At 32.9% G+C, this 16725-nt stretch overlaps 1 protein-coding gene across 1 annotated transcript; it reads right to left on the bottom strand.

The window, feature by feature from the left end:
• Positions 1 to 2802: 2802 nt before the first annotated feature.
• On the bottom strand, positions 2803 to 4202 carry LOC21404416 (RNA-directed DNA methylation 4). Its single transcript, XM_010107603.2, has one exon. The coding sequence runs from the start codon at positions 4054 to 4056 to the stop codon at positions 3007 to 3009; it is 1050 nt and encodes a 349-aa protein (XP_010105905.1). The 5' UTR covers positions 4057 to 4202; the 3' UTR covers positions 2803 to 3006.
• Positions 4203 to 16725: the final 12523 nt, after the last annotated feature.

Raw genomic sequence — 16725 nt, 5'->3', positions numbered from 1 at the left:
TTTAAATTTTGCAATGTTGTTGTATAACGATTAAATGAAAAGTGGATCCATCAACTAATAACGATTAGATATCCAAATTTATCATATACTCTATTTGGTGTTAAGTTTGTCATCTAGTATAACAAATGTTAAATTTAACTAACAGCGATCATCCTAATCAAACACTAAAATTTAACATTAACACACTAATTTAACCCAAAAAAAAAAAAAAAGGGACCATCATCCTCCTCATTCACCGAACTCTTCAAGTGCATGTGGACAAAACAAGCCAGATTATAAGATTTTGCTTTCAATAATTGTATTTCTTTGTACCCCAAGATTTGGATTTCAATATTGGTTCCTTTACATTATCTTATTCTAGGCTTCCCTCCCATTTACAAAGTATTGTTGAAGAGCTATAATTTGTCTTCTTATGCCAAAGTATCAAAGAGAATATTAGACAACGTGACGAACTGCTAAACTCTAATTTCTCTTGCCGTTGTGTGAGAAAATAAAAGGAATACGAGAAGGACCAAGACGCACAATTTTCATTTATTATTGCACTCTCCTCATATCATCAATTCTTTTAAAGGGTATCATCAAAGATACACTTAAGAGTATTAACAAATGAATGCATATAATTTCAAGATTCTCTTTTGTTCATCACATTTTTTATAAATCTCAAAGGAAGTTTATTTTTTTTATTTTATTTTTTTTAAATGAAGAGTTGCCTCCACTTTTGATTTTTTTTTTTTCAATTATTTCCTCTGTCAAACACTTCACTGTCCTTCCCCCCACCACCCCTCTTTCTTTACAAGCTAATCCCTCTACTTCTGATTCCCTTCTACAAAGATAGATCAATATGTTCCAAAGATTTTTTTGGCAGAAATGCTCCTTAAACTCTTTAATATATGATAATTTAATTTCTTTTCTTTTTTTATTTTTGACAAAACACCCCTGAACTCACAAATTAGGTACAATTTTGACCTTTTTGTTTGTATCTATCACTCTCACGGAAAATCACACGTGAGCTATCACATGACCATCTGATATGCCGAAAAGACGAAAGCAACCCTAAAATGCAAATGGGTGAGAATAAAAAACTTTAGGAGTTGTTGTTTTAGAGTGTAACTTGAGTATAGTTTTTTAGTTAAATTTGAATTATAACTTGAGTTGAAGTTAGAACTTAAATAAAGTTGATTAAAATTGAATAAAATTGAAACTTAAAAAAACGTGAACTTGAATAAAGTTGAAACTTGAGTTGTCTTTTTTTTGAGTTTTTTAGACAAAAGAACATGCCTAAGAAACTGATTTTTCTGCTTTAGGTTGAGTTAGGGCAAAAATTTATGGAAAAAAGAGCTTTGAAATTAGGAGAAGCCTTAGAGATTGTTGTTCTTGAATGAGAAATCCAATCGGAGGGAGCATTTATGCTTCAGCAGTGACAATCTGTGCTGTGGAAGATGGAAGAGCCTCATCCTAGAGGGGTTAGGCAATCCATGTACCTCAATTTGAGCCTCCAAATCAGTCACTCTTCCCAGCAACCCATGTATTATCATTTTTAATCTTGATCACATTGCTAGGTTTTTCCATGTAAAAAAAGCACAAGGAGTACATCCTTCACGCTGAGCAAGAGAAGAAAAGAAATTAATTTCAAATTTTAGACGATTAAAATCTAAAAAAATCAAAACCCAGACTTACTCTAAAGAGTCCGCATCTATAAAATCGGCAGCCGGGATTCAAATCCGTCCACGCCGTGAAAATCTTGCAAGGCTTCCGCTTCTTGCATTTGCACAAAGAAATTTCTTCTGCCATCATTTCTCCCGAATTTTGCAGCAACAAAAAAAATAAAAAATAAAAACCCTCTTCAAGAACCCTAGAACAAGCCCAAACTTTACTTGATTTATTCCCAAATTCACAACCAATTGTAAATTTACGTTTATGCCCAGCGTCAGATGGTCACGTGATAGTTCATATGTGATTTTCCGTGAGGGTTTTGACAGATACAAATAGAAAGATCAAAATTGCACCTAATTAGACAATCAGGGTTGTTTTGTTAAAAAAAAAAAAAAATCAAATTATCACCTATTAAAGAGTTATCGTTTTCCAATTATTACTTGTTGGGTCGGAGTGTAGACGAGCGAGTAGAGCCCAAGAAACAGGGAAGCCCGTCATAGAGTAGTCTTCTACTTCTAGTCAACTGTTGGCCTGAGAGAAGGCGGCCTCCCCCCGGGAAACATGGCCCAATTTCTCTTTTTTCTTTTTTATTTCGGGTTTCTTCAGGGGCACGGACTGTTAAAAACTCGTCTTTCAAATCATTAAAAAAATAGTGACGTCATAGTTTAATGGTAAAACGCCACATATATGATCTAAAAAGGTTAACCCATATAATTGGTGAGTTTAACTGCGATTGATACGATCGATCTTCTTTCTATTCTATTTTTTTGCTTGCAAACGGCTTTGTAATATCAATAGTAGTGAAAAATGAAAAGGTGAATAAATAAGGGACTCGTAAGTAGTAACTATTATTTAGGTAAAAATTCGGAAAAAAAAGGCAGCAAGTGGAGGAACAACTCACTAAAGGCAACTGAACAGGTAGACAAGGCCACTGAGATAACATTAATATTACTTACACGTTGCAGCTTATAACAATATATTTTAGTCATCAACCGTGTTTGGAATCTAATCACCGATCATTATCGCAACAAACATCACATTAGCAAACAATTTAGGATTTTCAAGAGAGAAAAAAAAAAAGATTCTCCAAATATGAAATACAAAAATCCATTCTATGTATCACGAAAACTGTACACGGCAGCAAAATCTTTTCCAGGAACAGGAAAGAAAAGCTGTACAGATTCATATCTAATACAGACAGTACTTTTTACTTGGAGAATATTGGGATTTTCTTAAACTCCCACACATGATCACTCTTTGCCGAAAAATAAAAAGAGCTTCAACGACAAACCAGGAAAAAAAAAAAGAGTAAATGAAAACGAAAGTGGAAAGGAAAGTAAATGTCGATGATGATCATCTCTTCCAACTTCGACTCCTGGACAATGGATCTCTGATTCCACCAACAACCCAAGTCTCGTTTGCGATGTCAGAAGAAATCTTGTAGAAATCACGGTCGTATCTCATAACGACCAAACTCTCGTTCATCTTCCTCTTCTCGTCCTCCATCAAACACTTCAAACTCCTCTTACTCTTTTTCTCTTCTGCTTCGTCTTCTCTTTCTTCTTCTTCATCTTCATCCTTCTCTTCATTATCTTCCTCTTCTTCTTCCTTTTTCTCTTCCAACCAACTCTTCGCAGGCGCAGACCGACACCGCATCAGCAGCAAAGCATTCGGCGGCGGAACGGCGGGCCCACCACCATCACCAACAGCGGAGATGCCTTCTTGATCAGACCCATTGATCACTCTCTGATCTCTCTTATTACGATCACAATGATTCTGCTCCTCCTGCAAAACCATAAACCACTTGGAGAATACGGTTCTGGAACCTTCGACTCCATCGGCAGCCGTCGTTTCCCTCGACCGGTCCTCGTCCTCTTCCAATTCCTCCTCGTCGTCGTCAGTGGTGATGTCGTTTCCGTGGTGGAACGACCCGAAGCACCGGAAATCGAAGCGGATGCTCCGAAGACACGTGAGAAACTGCATAACCTCTTTCTTGAACCCTAACGCCTCGGCCCAGTGGGGTTTCTTCCTCTGCTTTTTGTTATTGTGCATCCTCTCGATCTCCTCCATCACCGACTGCCAGCTCTTGCACGAGCTCGTATTGTGCCGGACCTTGATCTGCCCGGCGCAGGTCACCTTCGGGGACGTGGGCTCGGAGACCAGCTCCGAGCCCATGGGCTTCGTCTTGGCCCATAACATTGGGCTGGCTTGCCCCGTGCTGCCTCTTCTGGTGCTTGATTTCTTCAGGTGGTGGTGGAGATGGTGATGGCGCTTGCTGTGCTCCGATGACCTTGCCGGGCTGCAAATGGGCTTGGGCATAAGGCTAAGATGGGCTCGAGATGGAAAGCAGACCAACAGATCTGCTGCTGGAGGTCCTTTCGCTTCTCTTCCCTTCATCTTCATGATCAAGAAAATCTTCCTACAATTTTCTTTCCCAAGTTTGAGTAATTGATTTGCCTTGTGTGTTTCTGTTTTTGTTTTTATATATTGTGTTTCTGGGTTGTGTGTATTTTGGACAATGGTTTTTAAAAGAAAGCAAATTGGCACTTTGACAGCTTTCCTCTGCTTTCCTTTTTTTTTTTTTTAATGCCTTTTATTTTATGTGCTTTCTCTTTAGGCTTTACCATCTGTTTGTTTCATTTTTAAACACTCCTTTTTTGCTGCTGTATGGTATTGTGGTATGGTCACAAGAGAGCTCCTTTCTTAGCCAGTTAGACCTCCACTTTTTGAGTTTTCTTTTTTTCAAGTATTATTAATACTCACGCAGACATGCTTAAAAGAATAAAAAATATGAGGAAAGATGACTGGGAAAGCTTAGAAGCCCACGAGCTGTGTTTCATGATCCAATCATAACGTCAACTTGTGAGCCCCTTCTAGTTACATACTTATATTTGTAATGTCCTTTGGCTAGTGCCTAGTGCCCACTAACAACTACCAAGCCCCCCTCCTATGGATCCCACATTTAACTATACTTTCTTTAGTTATTAGTTATAGATTTAGCGTCTGTTTAGTTTATGCGTTTGAGTTTGTGATTTTAATTTATTAATGAAGACTTTATAAGAGAAGAAATTTTTAAATTTAAATTCTTTATAAGATGAAAAATATTGTATTAAAATTATAAGTTCAAATATATGTGCCAAATAGATTCTTCACGTCCGTTGCCTATTTCTTTCTTTCTTCTTCTTCTTTTTTTTTTTTGCTGGTTTCTTTGAATGAATAACTTGGTAATTGTAGTATCTTAAAATAAAATAAAATAAAATAAAATAAAATAAACTCCTTTCAAAGGAAAAAAAAAAAAAGAAACCGAATATATTTTTCTCTTTCTCTCTCTTACAAATATAATTTCCAAATTAAAAGCAAGCTTCAAGTTGAAGGCTTTAGAAAGAGAATCCTACAAGTTCTAACCAATGCCGAGCACTGTAATAGAAGTGGAGGAAATAGCCAAAATGATCCAATAATTTAGAACTAACATAGACTACCCATGAGGATTAAGAGCTCATATCCTTTAGCTTTAACAAAGAGGGAGTTTAATAATAATAGATTATTGATTAAGCAGGAGGAAATAAAAAATTAAAATTTTAATCCTTTCATTAATTAGAAAAATGGAAAAGAGAGTTGAAAAGCAGACCGAAAGTTTTGAAAAGAAGGGATGGAGAAAATAAGATTAAGTAAAGCAGTGAGGTTGCCATAATGATGAGAGAGTAATGCAATTGAGAGAGCATGCGAGTTGCTGGCCCCCTCTAACCCACTACACCTTGCGTTAGCACTAGACTTGCGCCTTCCTTTCACGAACAGTCGTATTCTACTTTCTTCTCCTTTATCCTTTTTATCAATTCTTATCATGATTATTTCCTCCAAAAATAAAAATAAAAAATTTGTTATCATGATTACAGAGAGAGGCCAAGCAAAAATGGCTCGTTGAGGACTAGGAACTAATTTCTCGAAAATTCGGGATTTATTTTTTCTTTTCTTTTCAATTAAAGTCATGGCTTCGGTTTATTAATGAGTAGTATTCTCTTTGTAAATATCAATAACACAAATATGATCCTTTACGATAAGCATGGAATTAGTTATTGACTTTATGATTAGTATGGAATTTGTTATTGACCTTTTGAAAAGTTAAAAAAAAAAAAAAAAAAAAAAAAAAAAAAAAACTTATCAGATAAAGGGTTATTTTAATATTCTTTTTCAAAAAAAAAAAAAAAAAAAAAAAAAAAAAAAAAAAAAAAATTGTCCAGTCGCTAGGCAAAATAAAATTTTGGCCCTCTGAGCTTTTGGGGGAAAAAAAGTTGAAAGCTTATAATGGCATTGGCGAGCTAACCGTCAAGTTGGCAAACACTACATAACATGTATATATAAAGTTATCATATTGGTGGGTGTCTTATTGTTTAATATTACCTGTACCATTCAGACATTGTAGGGTTAGGATAAGATGGAAACGGGTACGATTGAATTCTTATATAAAGTTGTAAGCTTTCATCTTTGGAAAAAGACCAATAAATTTTTGGAAAAAAACAGAAAAGAAAAAAGAAGAAAAAACCTTCCACCACAACTTAAATATAAAAGGAGAGGATGTCAAAGGATTCCTTCTATTATGAATGGCGGCACTCCTACTCAGTATATAGTCCTCTTTGTATTTTGTTTGTGTCCCAGCGAATTTTGTTTTTTCAAATTGGTGGGACATATAAATATTAAAAGGTAGGAGGAATATGACCTAACTATATGTCCAATTTTACTTCAAATTATTTCATGTAGACTTGATTCTAATTTCTAAAGCATAGAAATTTTGTCCCCAAAGTAGAAACATAGATGAGAACTAGCCTCTAGACCGTGGTGTGTAGGTTCTTATCAGGAAAATAAGGATTCACATCAGATTACATCGCCGTCAATTGGCCCCTTTCAGATGTACAACTTCAATTTCTACTTAATCGCCCATTTTGGTTTAAAGTGGCCTTTTTCTGATCTTGGATCAAAAGAAAAAGAAGTCTCCGCAATAGTTTCATATAATTTCAGCCGTTTCAAGTATAGTTTGTTAATAGATACGGATGAAACCAATTAAAAAAAAAAGGGGAGAGTCTTGAAATAGTTTTATTGACGGTGAAAATTCACCAACAAAATAATAACGAATTTTTTTAAAGTTAACGTGAATTAAATGAACTAAAATGTAATTAAATATAATTAAATAATAAGAACACACGAGAATTATAGTGGTTTACTCTCGATTTGAGAGCTACATTCACTGTGATGAGGAGAGAAAATTCACTACTTTGAAAAAAACTACACGCACTAATACCTAAAATGAGACTTAGGGACTTTCTGACTTATAACCCCTTATTTATACTCATAGTCACCGCCTATATCCATTTCTTTATTTCAATTTGGGATATTTTCCTCATCTTTTGAGATAGTTTCCCAAAAGATAGAGATTATAATCAATCAAGACGATTTTCTTAATTAAAATTCATATATTTGAATTACAAATAACAAATCTTGGGACAAATCTCGCATATCTCATCTCTTGCGTAGCCTGAACTTCATAAATGTTCACAAAAGCATCTTCTCCTTCAATTGCGGGTACGGTTGATCTCATGCTTACGTTTGGCTATCGACCCCTAAGAGGGTTGCCTGCTGACGTGACGCCTAGGGCTAAGCTATCCTTGATCATTTAGTCTTCTCATTTAAGGCATGTGGGCCCCATCCAACATTTATTTAAGATTCGGTGTTCTACCCCACAACAAGTTTCATATAGAGCTATAAGTTTGAGCCGGACTAAACGGGTCAGTCCAAGGCCCACTATTGGGCCCTAAATTTTTTGTGGACCGACTATCTCTCTTTTAAGACAAGACAAAATTTTTCTTCGAGCCAGGCCGGGTGGCAAAAAGTAAAATGCTGTCAAAAAGCCCCTGGCCCGCATAGTGGGGCGCCCAGGGGCCGGGATGGGTCAAATATTTACATTTTTATTTATGTTTTGTATTCTAAAATTAATACACGATTTTTAGGAATTAATGCAACAAGTGGCACCATATTTTGATGAATATACTATTTTTTATAACGGGTACGATTGAATTCTTATATAAAGTTGTAAGCTTTCATCTTTGGAAAGAGACCAATAAATTTTTGGAAAAAAACAGAAAAGAAAAAAGAAGAAAAAACCTTCCACCACAACTTAAATATAAAAGGAGACGATGTCAAAGGATTCCTTCTATTATGAATGGCGGCACTCCTACTCAGTATATAGTCCTCTTTGTATTTTGTTTGTGTCCCAGCGAATTTTGTTTTTTCAAATTGGTGGGACATATAAATATTAAAAGGTAGGAGGAATATGACCTAACTATATGTCCAATTTTACTTCAAATTATTTCATGTAGACTTGATTCTAATTTCTAAAGCATAGAAATTTTGTCCCCAAAGTAGAAACATAGATGAGAACTAGCCTCTAGACCGTGGTGTGTAGGTTCTTATCAGGAAAATAAGGATTCACATCAGATTACATCGCCGTCAATTGGCCCCTTTCAGATGTACAACTTCAATTTCTACTTAATCGCCCATTTTGGTTTAAAGTGGCCTTTTTCTGATCTTGGATCAAAAGAAAAAGAAGTCTCCGCAATAGTTTCATATAATTTCAGCCGTTTCAAGTATAGTTTGTTAATAGATACGGATGAAACCAATTAAAAAAAAAAGGGGAGAGTCTTGAAATAGTTTTATTGACGGTGAAAATTCACCAACAAAATAATAACGAATTTTTTTAAAGTTAACGTGAATTAAATGAATCAAAATGTAATTAAATATAATTAAATAATAAGAACACACGAGAATTATAGTGGTTTACTCTCGATTTGAGAGCTACATTCACTGTGAGGAGGAGAGAAAATTCACTACTTTGAAAAAAACTACACGCACTAATACCTAAAATGAGACTTAGGGACTTTCTGACTTATAACCCCTTATTTATACTCATAGTCACCGCCTATATCCATTTCTTTATTTCAATTTGGGATATTTTCCTCATCTTTTGAGATAGTTTCCCAAAAGATAGAGATTATAATCAATCAAGACGATTTTCTTAATTAAAATTCATATATTTGAATTACAAATAACAAATCTTGGGACAAATCTCGCATATCTCATCTCTTGCGTAGCCTGAACTTCATAAATGTTCACAAAAGCATCTTCTCCTTCAATTGCGGGTACGGTTGATCTCATGCTTACGTTTGGCTATCGACCCCTAAGAGGGTTGCCTGCTGACGTGACGCCTAGGGCTAAGCTATCCTTGATCATTTAGTCTTCTCATTTAAGGCATGTGGGCCCCATCCAACATTTATTTAAGATTCGGTGTTCTACCCCACAACAAGTTTCATATAGAGCTATAAGTTTGAGCCGGACTAAACGGGTCAGTCCAAGGCCCACTATTGGGCCCTAAATTTTTTGTGGACCGACTATCTCTCTTTTAAGACAAGACAAAATTTTTCTTCGAGCCAGGCCGGGTGGCAAAAAGTAAAATGCTGTCAAAAAGCCCCTGGCCCGCATAGTGGGGCGCCCAGGGGCCGGGATGGGTCAAATATTTACATTTTTATTTATGTTTTGCATTCTAAAATTAATACACGATTTTTAGGAATTAATGCAACAAGTGGCACCATATTTTGATGAATATACTATTTTTTATAATTTTTTTTATTTTTCGTCTTTGAAAAATAAAATAAAATAAAAACGACGTCAAAAAATTATGAAATTTTTTAGACACCATCCTTACATGTTTCTGGGCATGCCTGCAAAAATGGCCTAAAAATGACAAAAAAAAAAATAAAACACTGTCAAAAAGCCATTAGCCCGCATAATGGGGCACCCAGGTGCCGGGATGGGTCAAAATTTTACATCTTTATATATGTTTTGCATTCTAAAATTAATATACAATTTTAAGTAATTAATTCAACAAGCGACACTATTTTTTCATGAATATTCTATTTATATGATTTTCTTTATTTTCATGTTTAAAAAATAAAATAAAATAAGAATGACGTCAAAAAATTATGAAATTTTATGCTGGCGAAAAATGGCGTAAAAAATGACAAAAAAAGTAAAACGTTGTAAAAAAGCTCTTGGCCCGCGTAGTGGGGTGGGTGCCAAGGGGCCGCGATGGGTCAAAACATTACATTTTCATTTATGTTTTGCATTCTAAAATTTATATAAGATTTTTAGGCATTAATGCAACATGCGGCACCTTTTTTGATGAATATTCTATTTTTTATGATTTTCTTTATTTTTAAACTTTAAAAAATAAAATAAAATAAAAAGAATGTCAAAAAATTATGAAATTTTGTAGCCACGATCATTACATTTTTTTGGGCATGCCTCCAAGAAATGTAATCAAAAAATGAAAAAAAAAAGTAAAACGCTGTAAAAAAAAGCGCCTGCCCCGCGTAGTGAGGTGCCCAGGGGTTGGGATGGGTAAAAAATTTACATTCTTATACATGTTTTGCATTATAAAATTAGTATACCATTTTTAGGAATTAATACAATGAGTGGCACCATTTTTTGATAAATATTCTATTTTTTATGATTTTCTTTATTTTTCAAATTAAAAAAAATATAAACGACGTCAAAAAATTATGAAAATTTTCAGACACGATCCTTACATTTTTTTGGGTATGCCTGCAAAAAGTGGCCTCAATAAATGACAAAAAAGCAAAGCGCTGTCAAAAAGCTCTCGTCCCGCGTAGTGGGGCGCCCAGGGGCCGGGATGGGTCAAAAATTTACATTTTTATTTATTTTTTACATTTTGAAAGAAATATACGATTTTTAGGAATTAATGAAACAAGCGGTACTATTTTTTGATGAATATCCTATGTTTTATGATTTTCTTTATTTTTTAACTTTGAAAAATTAAATAAAATAAAAATGAAGACAAAAAATTATGAAATTTTCCAGCCATGATCCTTAAACTTTCCTAGGCATGCCAGCAGAAAATGGCTTCAAACAATGACAAAAAAAGTAAAACATTATCAAAAATCTCGTGGTCCGAGTAGATGGGCGCCCAGGGGCCGGGATGGGTTAAAATTTTACATCTTTATATATGTTTTGCATTTTAAAATTAATATACAATTTTAAGGAATTAATGCAATAAGTAGCACCATTTTTTGATGAATATTCTATTTTTCTGATTTTCTTTATATTTGATCTTTAAAAAATAAAATAAAATGAAAATGACGTCAAAAAATTATGAAATTTTGTAGACACGATCCTCAGACTTTTCTCGGCATGCCTACGAAAAATGGCATTAAAAAATGATAAAAAAATAAAACACTGTAAAAAAGTCTCCGGCCCGCGTAGTGGGGCGCCCAAGGGTTGGAATGAGTCAAAAATTTACATTTTCATTTTATGTTTTACATTCTAAAAATAATATAATATTTTTCAAAATTCATACAATAAGCGGCTCTATTTTTTTATGAATATTCTATTTTTCACGATTTTCTTTATTTTTTAAATTTGAAAGATAAAATAAAATATAAACGACGTCAAAAAATTATGAAAGTTTGGAGACACAATCCTTACATTTTTCTGGGTATGCCTGCAAAGAGTGGCCTAAAAAAATGACACAAAAAAGTAGAACACTATCAAAAAGCCTCCGGCCCGCATAATGGGGCGCCCAGGGGCCGGGATGCGTAAAAAATTTACATTTCTATTTATTTTTTGTATTCTAAAATTAACATACATTTTTTTGGGTATGCCAGGGGCCGGGATGGGTTAAAAATTTATATTTTTATTTATGGTTTGCATTCAAAAATTAATATATGATTTGTAAGAATTAATGTGACAAGCGACACCATTTTTTGATGAATATTCTATTTTTTATGATTTTCTTCATTTTTGAAATTTGAAAAATAAAACAAAATAAAAACGGTATCAAAATATTATGAAATTTTGTGGCCACAATTCTTACATTTTTCTAGGCATGCCTAAAAAAAGTAGCCTAAAAAAATGATAAAAAAAGTAAAACGTTGTGAAAAAGCCCGCGGTCCGTGTAGAGGGGCGCCCAAGGGCCGGGATAGGTCAAAATTTTATATATTTATATATGTTTTGCATTCTAAAATTAATATACAATTTCAAGGAATTAATGCAACATGCGGCACCATTTTTTATGAATATTTTATTTTTATGATTTTCTTTATTTTACATCTTTAAAAAATAAAATAAAATAAAAATGACAACAAAAAATTAAGAAATTTTGCAGACACGATCTTAACACTTTTCTGGGCATGCCTGCAAAAAATGGTAACAAAAAATGACCAAAAAACTAAAACACTGTAAAAAAGCCCTCGACTCGCATAGTAGGGCGCCCAGGGGCCGGGATGGGTCAAAAATTTATATTTTTATATATATTACATTCTAAAATTAGTATACCATTTCTAGGAATTAATGCAACAAGCGGCACCATTTTCTGATGAATATTTTATTTTTATGATTTTCTTTATTTTTCAACTTTAGAAAATAACATGAAATATAAACGATGTCAAAAAATTATGAAATTTTGCAGACACGATCCTTACATTTTTCTAGGCATCCCTACAAAAAGTGGCCTAAAAATGACAAATAAAAGTAAAACTCTCTCAAAAAGCCCCCGGCCCGCGTAGTGGCACGCCCAGGGGACTGGATGGATCAAATATTTACATTTTTATTTATTGCCTACATCCTAAAACTAATATACGAGTTTTAGGAATTAATGAAACAAGGGGCATCATTTTTTGTTGAATATTTTATTTTTCATGATTTTTTTATTTTTTACATTTGAAAAATAAAATAAAATGAAAACGACGTCAAAAAATTTTGAAATTATGAAGACACAATCCTAATATTTTTCTGGGCATGCCTGCAAAAAATGGCATCAAAAAATGACAAAAAAGTAAAATGCCGTAAAAAAGCCCCCAGCCCGTGAAGTGGGGTGCACAGGGGCCGGGATGGGTCAAAAATTTATTTTTAATTTATTTTTTACATTTTAAAATTAATATATAATTTTTAGGAATTAATACAACATGCAGCACCTTTTTTCATGAATATTCTATTTGTTATGATTTTCATTATTTTTAAACTTTGAAAAATAAGATAAAATAAAAACAATGTCAAAAAATTATCAAATTTTGTAGACAAAATCGTTACATTTTTCTTGGCAGGCCTGCAAAAAATGGCGTTAAAAATGACAACAAAAAGTAAAATGCTGGAAAAAAAACCCCCGGCCAGCGTAATGGGGCGCCTAGGGGCCGAGATTGGTAAAAAATTTATATTTTCATTTATGTTTTGCATTCTATAATAAATATATGATTTTTAGGAATTAATACAACATACAGCACCATTTTTTTATGAATATTCTATTTTTATGATTTTCTTTATTTTTCAACTTTAAAAAATAAAATGAAATATCAACGACGTCAAAAAATTATGAAATTTTACAGACACGATCCTTACATTTTTTCTAGGCATGCCTACAAAAGTGGCCTGAGAAAATGACAAAAAAGAAAAAAACGCAGTCAAAAAGCCCCCATCATGCGTAGTAGGGCGCCCAAGGGTCGGGACGGGACAAAAATTGACATTTTTATTTATTTTTTGCATTCTAAAATTAATGTACGATTTTTAGGAATTAATGAAACAAGCGACACCATTTTTTGATGAAGATTTTACTTTTCATGATTTTCTTTATTTTTCATCTTTGAAAAATAAAATAAAAACGACGTCAAAAAATTTTAAAATTTTACAAGCACGATCCTAACACTTTTATAGGGCATGCGTGCAAAAAATGGCATCAAAAAATGACAAAAATAGTAAAATACTGTAAAAAAGCCCCCGCCAGCGTAGTAGGGAGCCCAGGGGCCGGGATGGGTAAAAAATTTACATTTTTATTTACATTTTACATTCTAAAATTAATATACGATTTTTAGGAATTAATGCGAAAAGTGGCACCATTTTTTCATGAATATTCTATTTTTTATGATTTTCTTTTTTTTAACTTTAAAAAATAAAATAAAATAAAAACAACGTCAAACAATTATGAAATTTTGTAGAAACGATCCTTATATTTATCTCGGCATGCCTGCAAAAAATAGCCTCAAAGAATGACAAAAAAAAGTAAAATGTTGTCAAAAATCCCGTGGCCCACATATAGGGGTGCCCAGGGGCCGGAATGTGTCAAAATTTTTCATCTTTATATATATTTTGCATTCTAAAATTAATACATAATTTTAAGGAAGTAATGCAACTAGTGGCACCATTTGTTGATGAATATTCTATTTTTTATGATTTTCTTTATTTTTCATTTTTAAAAAATGAAATAAAATAAAAATGTCGTCAAAAAATTATAAAATTTTGCAGACACGATCCTAACATTTTTCTGGGCATGCCTGTAAAAACTGGCCTCAAAAAATGACAAAAAGAAGTAAAACATAGGGTAAAAGTACGCGACCCGTGTAGTGGGGTGCCCAGGGGCTGGAATGGGCCAAAACTTTACATCTTTATATATATATTGCTTCTAAAATTAATATGCAATTTCAAGAAATTAGTGCAACAAACGACACTATTTTTTTATGAATATTCTCTATTTTTATGATTTTCTTTATTTTTTGTCTTTAAAAAATAAAATAAAATAAAAATGACGTTAAAAAACTATGATATTTTGCAGATACGATCCTAACATTTTTCTGGGAATGCCTGCAAAAAATGGCCTAAAAATGACAAAAAAAAGTAAAACACAGCGAAAAAGCCCGCGGCCCGCGTCGTAGGGCGCCCAGGGGCCGAAATGGGTCAAAATTTTATATCTTTATATATATTTTACATTCTAAAATTAATATATAATTTTAAGAAATTAATGCAACTGGCGACACCATTTTTTGATGAATATTCTTTTTTTTATGATTTTTTTATTTTTTCTCTTTAAAAAATAAAATAAAATAAATATGACGTCAAAAAATTATGAAATTTTGTACACACGATCCTAACATTTTTCTGGGCATGCCTGCAAAAAATAGAAAAAAAATGAAACGCTGCAAAAAAGTCGCCGGACCGCGTAATGGGGCGCCCAAGGGCCAGGATGGGTGAAAAGTTTACATTTTTATATATGTTTGTATTCTAAAATTAGTATACCATTTTTAGTAATTAATGCAACAAGTGGCACCATTTTTTGATGTAGATTCTATTTTTCATGATTTTCTTTATTTTTCAAATTTGAAAAATAAAATATAATATAAACGACGTCAAAAAATTATGAAATTTTGCAGAAATGATCATTACATTCTTCTGGGCATGCCTGCAAATAGTGGCCTCAAAAAATGACAAAAGAAGTTCAACGCTATCAAAAAGCCCCTGGCCCGCGTAGTGGAGCGCCTAGGGGCCGGGATGTGTCAAAAATTTACATTTTCATTTATTTCTTACACCCTAAAAATAATATACAATTTTTAGGAATTAAGGAAACAAGCGGCACCATTTTTTTATGAAAATTCTATTTTTTTTATGATTTTCTTTATTTTTCATTTTTTAAAAATAAAATAAATTAAAAACGACGTCAAAATTTTTTAAAATTTTACAGACACGATCATAACATTTTTCTCGCCATGTTTGTAAAAAATAGCATCAAAAAATGATAAAAAAAGAAAAACGCTATAAAAAAGCCCCCGACCCACATAGTGGGGCACACAGGGGCCGGGATGGGTCAAAAATTTACATTTTCATTTATGTTTTACATTCTAAAATTAAGATACGATTTTTATGAATTTATCGACATGCAGCACCAATTTTTTTATGAATATTCTATTTTTTATGATTTTCTTTATTTTTCAACTTTGAAAGATAAAATATGAGAAAAACGACGTTAAAAAATTATGAAATTTAACAGAAACGATCCTTACATTTATCTGGGCATGCCCACAAAAAATGGCCAAAAAATGACAAAAAAAGTAGAATGTTGTCAAAAAGCGTGCGGCCTGTGTAAAGGGGCGCCCAGGGGCCGGGATGTGTCAAAATTTTACATCTTTATATATGTTTTGCATTCTAAAATTAATATACAATTTTAAGGTATTAATGCAAAAAACAGCTCCATTTTTTTAGTAATGTTGTATTTTTTATCATTTTCTTTATTTTTCATCTTTATAAAATAAAGTAAAATAAAAGTGATGTCAACAAATTATGAAATTTTACAGGGACGATCCAAATATTTTTTTGGTCGTGCCGGCAAAAAATGGCATAAAAATGACAAAAAAAGTGTAACACTGTAAAAAGTCCCCGGCCTGCGTAGTGGGGCGTTTAGGGGCCGGGATGGGTAAAAAATTTACATTTTTATTTATATTTTACATTCTAAAATTAATACATGATTTTAAGAAATTAATGTAACAAGCGGTATCTTTTTTTGATTAATCTTTGATTTTTTATGATTTTTTTTATTTTTTGCCCTTGAAAAATAAAATAAAATAAAAACGACGTCAAAAAATTGTAAAATTTTACAGACACAATCGTTACATTTTTCTGGGCATGCCTACAAAAAATGGCCTAAAAAGACAAAAAAAAAAAATAAAACGCTATAAAAAAACCCCGGCTCGTGTAGTGGGGCACCCAGGGGCCGGGATGGGTGAAAAGCTTACATTTTTATATAAGTTTTTCATTCTAAAATTAGTATACCATTTTTAGGAACTATTTCAACAAGCGGGGCCATTTTTTGATGAATATTATGGCAGCATTTTTTGATGAATATTCTATTTTTCTATGATTTTCTTTATTTATCAACTTTAAAAAATAAAATAAAATATAAACGACGTCAAAAATTTATGAAATTTTGCATACACCATCCTTACATTTTTCTGAGCATGTCTATAAAAAGTGGCCTACAAAAGGACAAAAAAAAGTAAAACGCAGAAAAAAAAACCCGTGACCCGCGTAGTAAGGCGCCCAGGGGTCAGGATGGGTCAAAAATTTACATTTTCATTTATGCTTTGCATTCTAAAATTAATATACGAGTTTTAGGAATTAATAAGACAAGCGGCGCCATTTTTTCATGAATATTCTATTTTTCATGATGTTCTTTATTTTTCAAATTTGAAA

Source organism: Morus notabilis, unplaced genomic scaffold (assembly GCF_000414095.1).
Source record: "Morus notabilis unplaced genomic scaffold, ASM41409v2 Scaffold206, whole genome shotgun sequence".
NCBI lineage: Eukaryota > Viridiplantae > Streptophyta > Magnoliopsida > Rosales > Moraceae > Morus > Morus notabilis.
This window is presented reverse-complemented; position numbering and strand designations above follow the sequence as displayed.

Coding starts and splice junctions, on each gene's coding strand:
- LOC21404416 (XM_010107603.2), bottom strand. CDS start 4,056: ATGAAGATGAAGGGAAGAGAAGCGAAAGGACCTCCAGCAGCAGATCTG.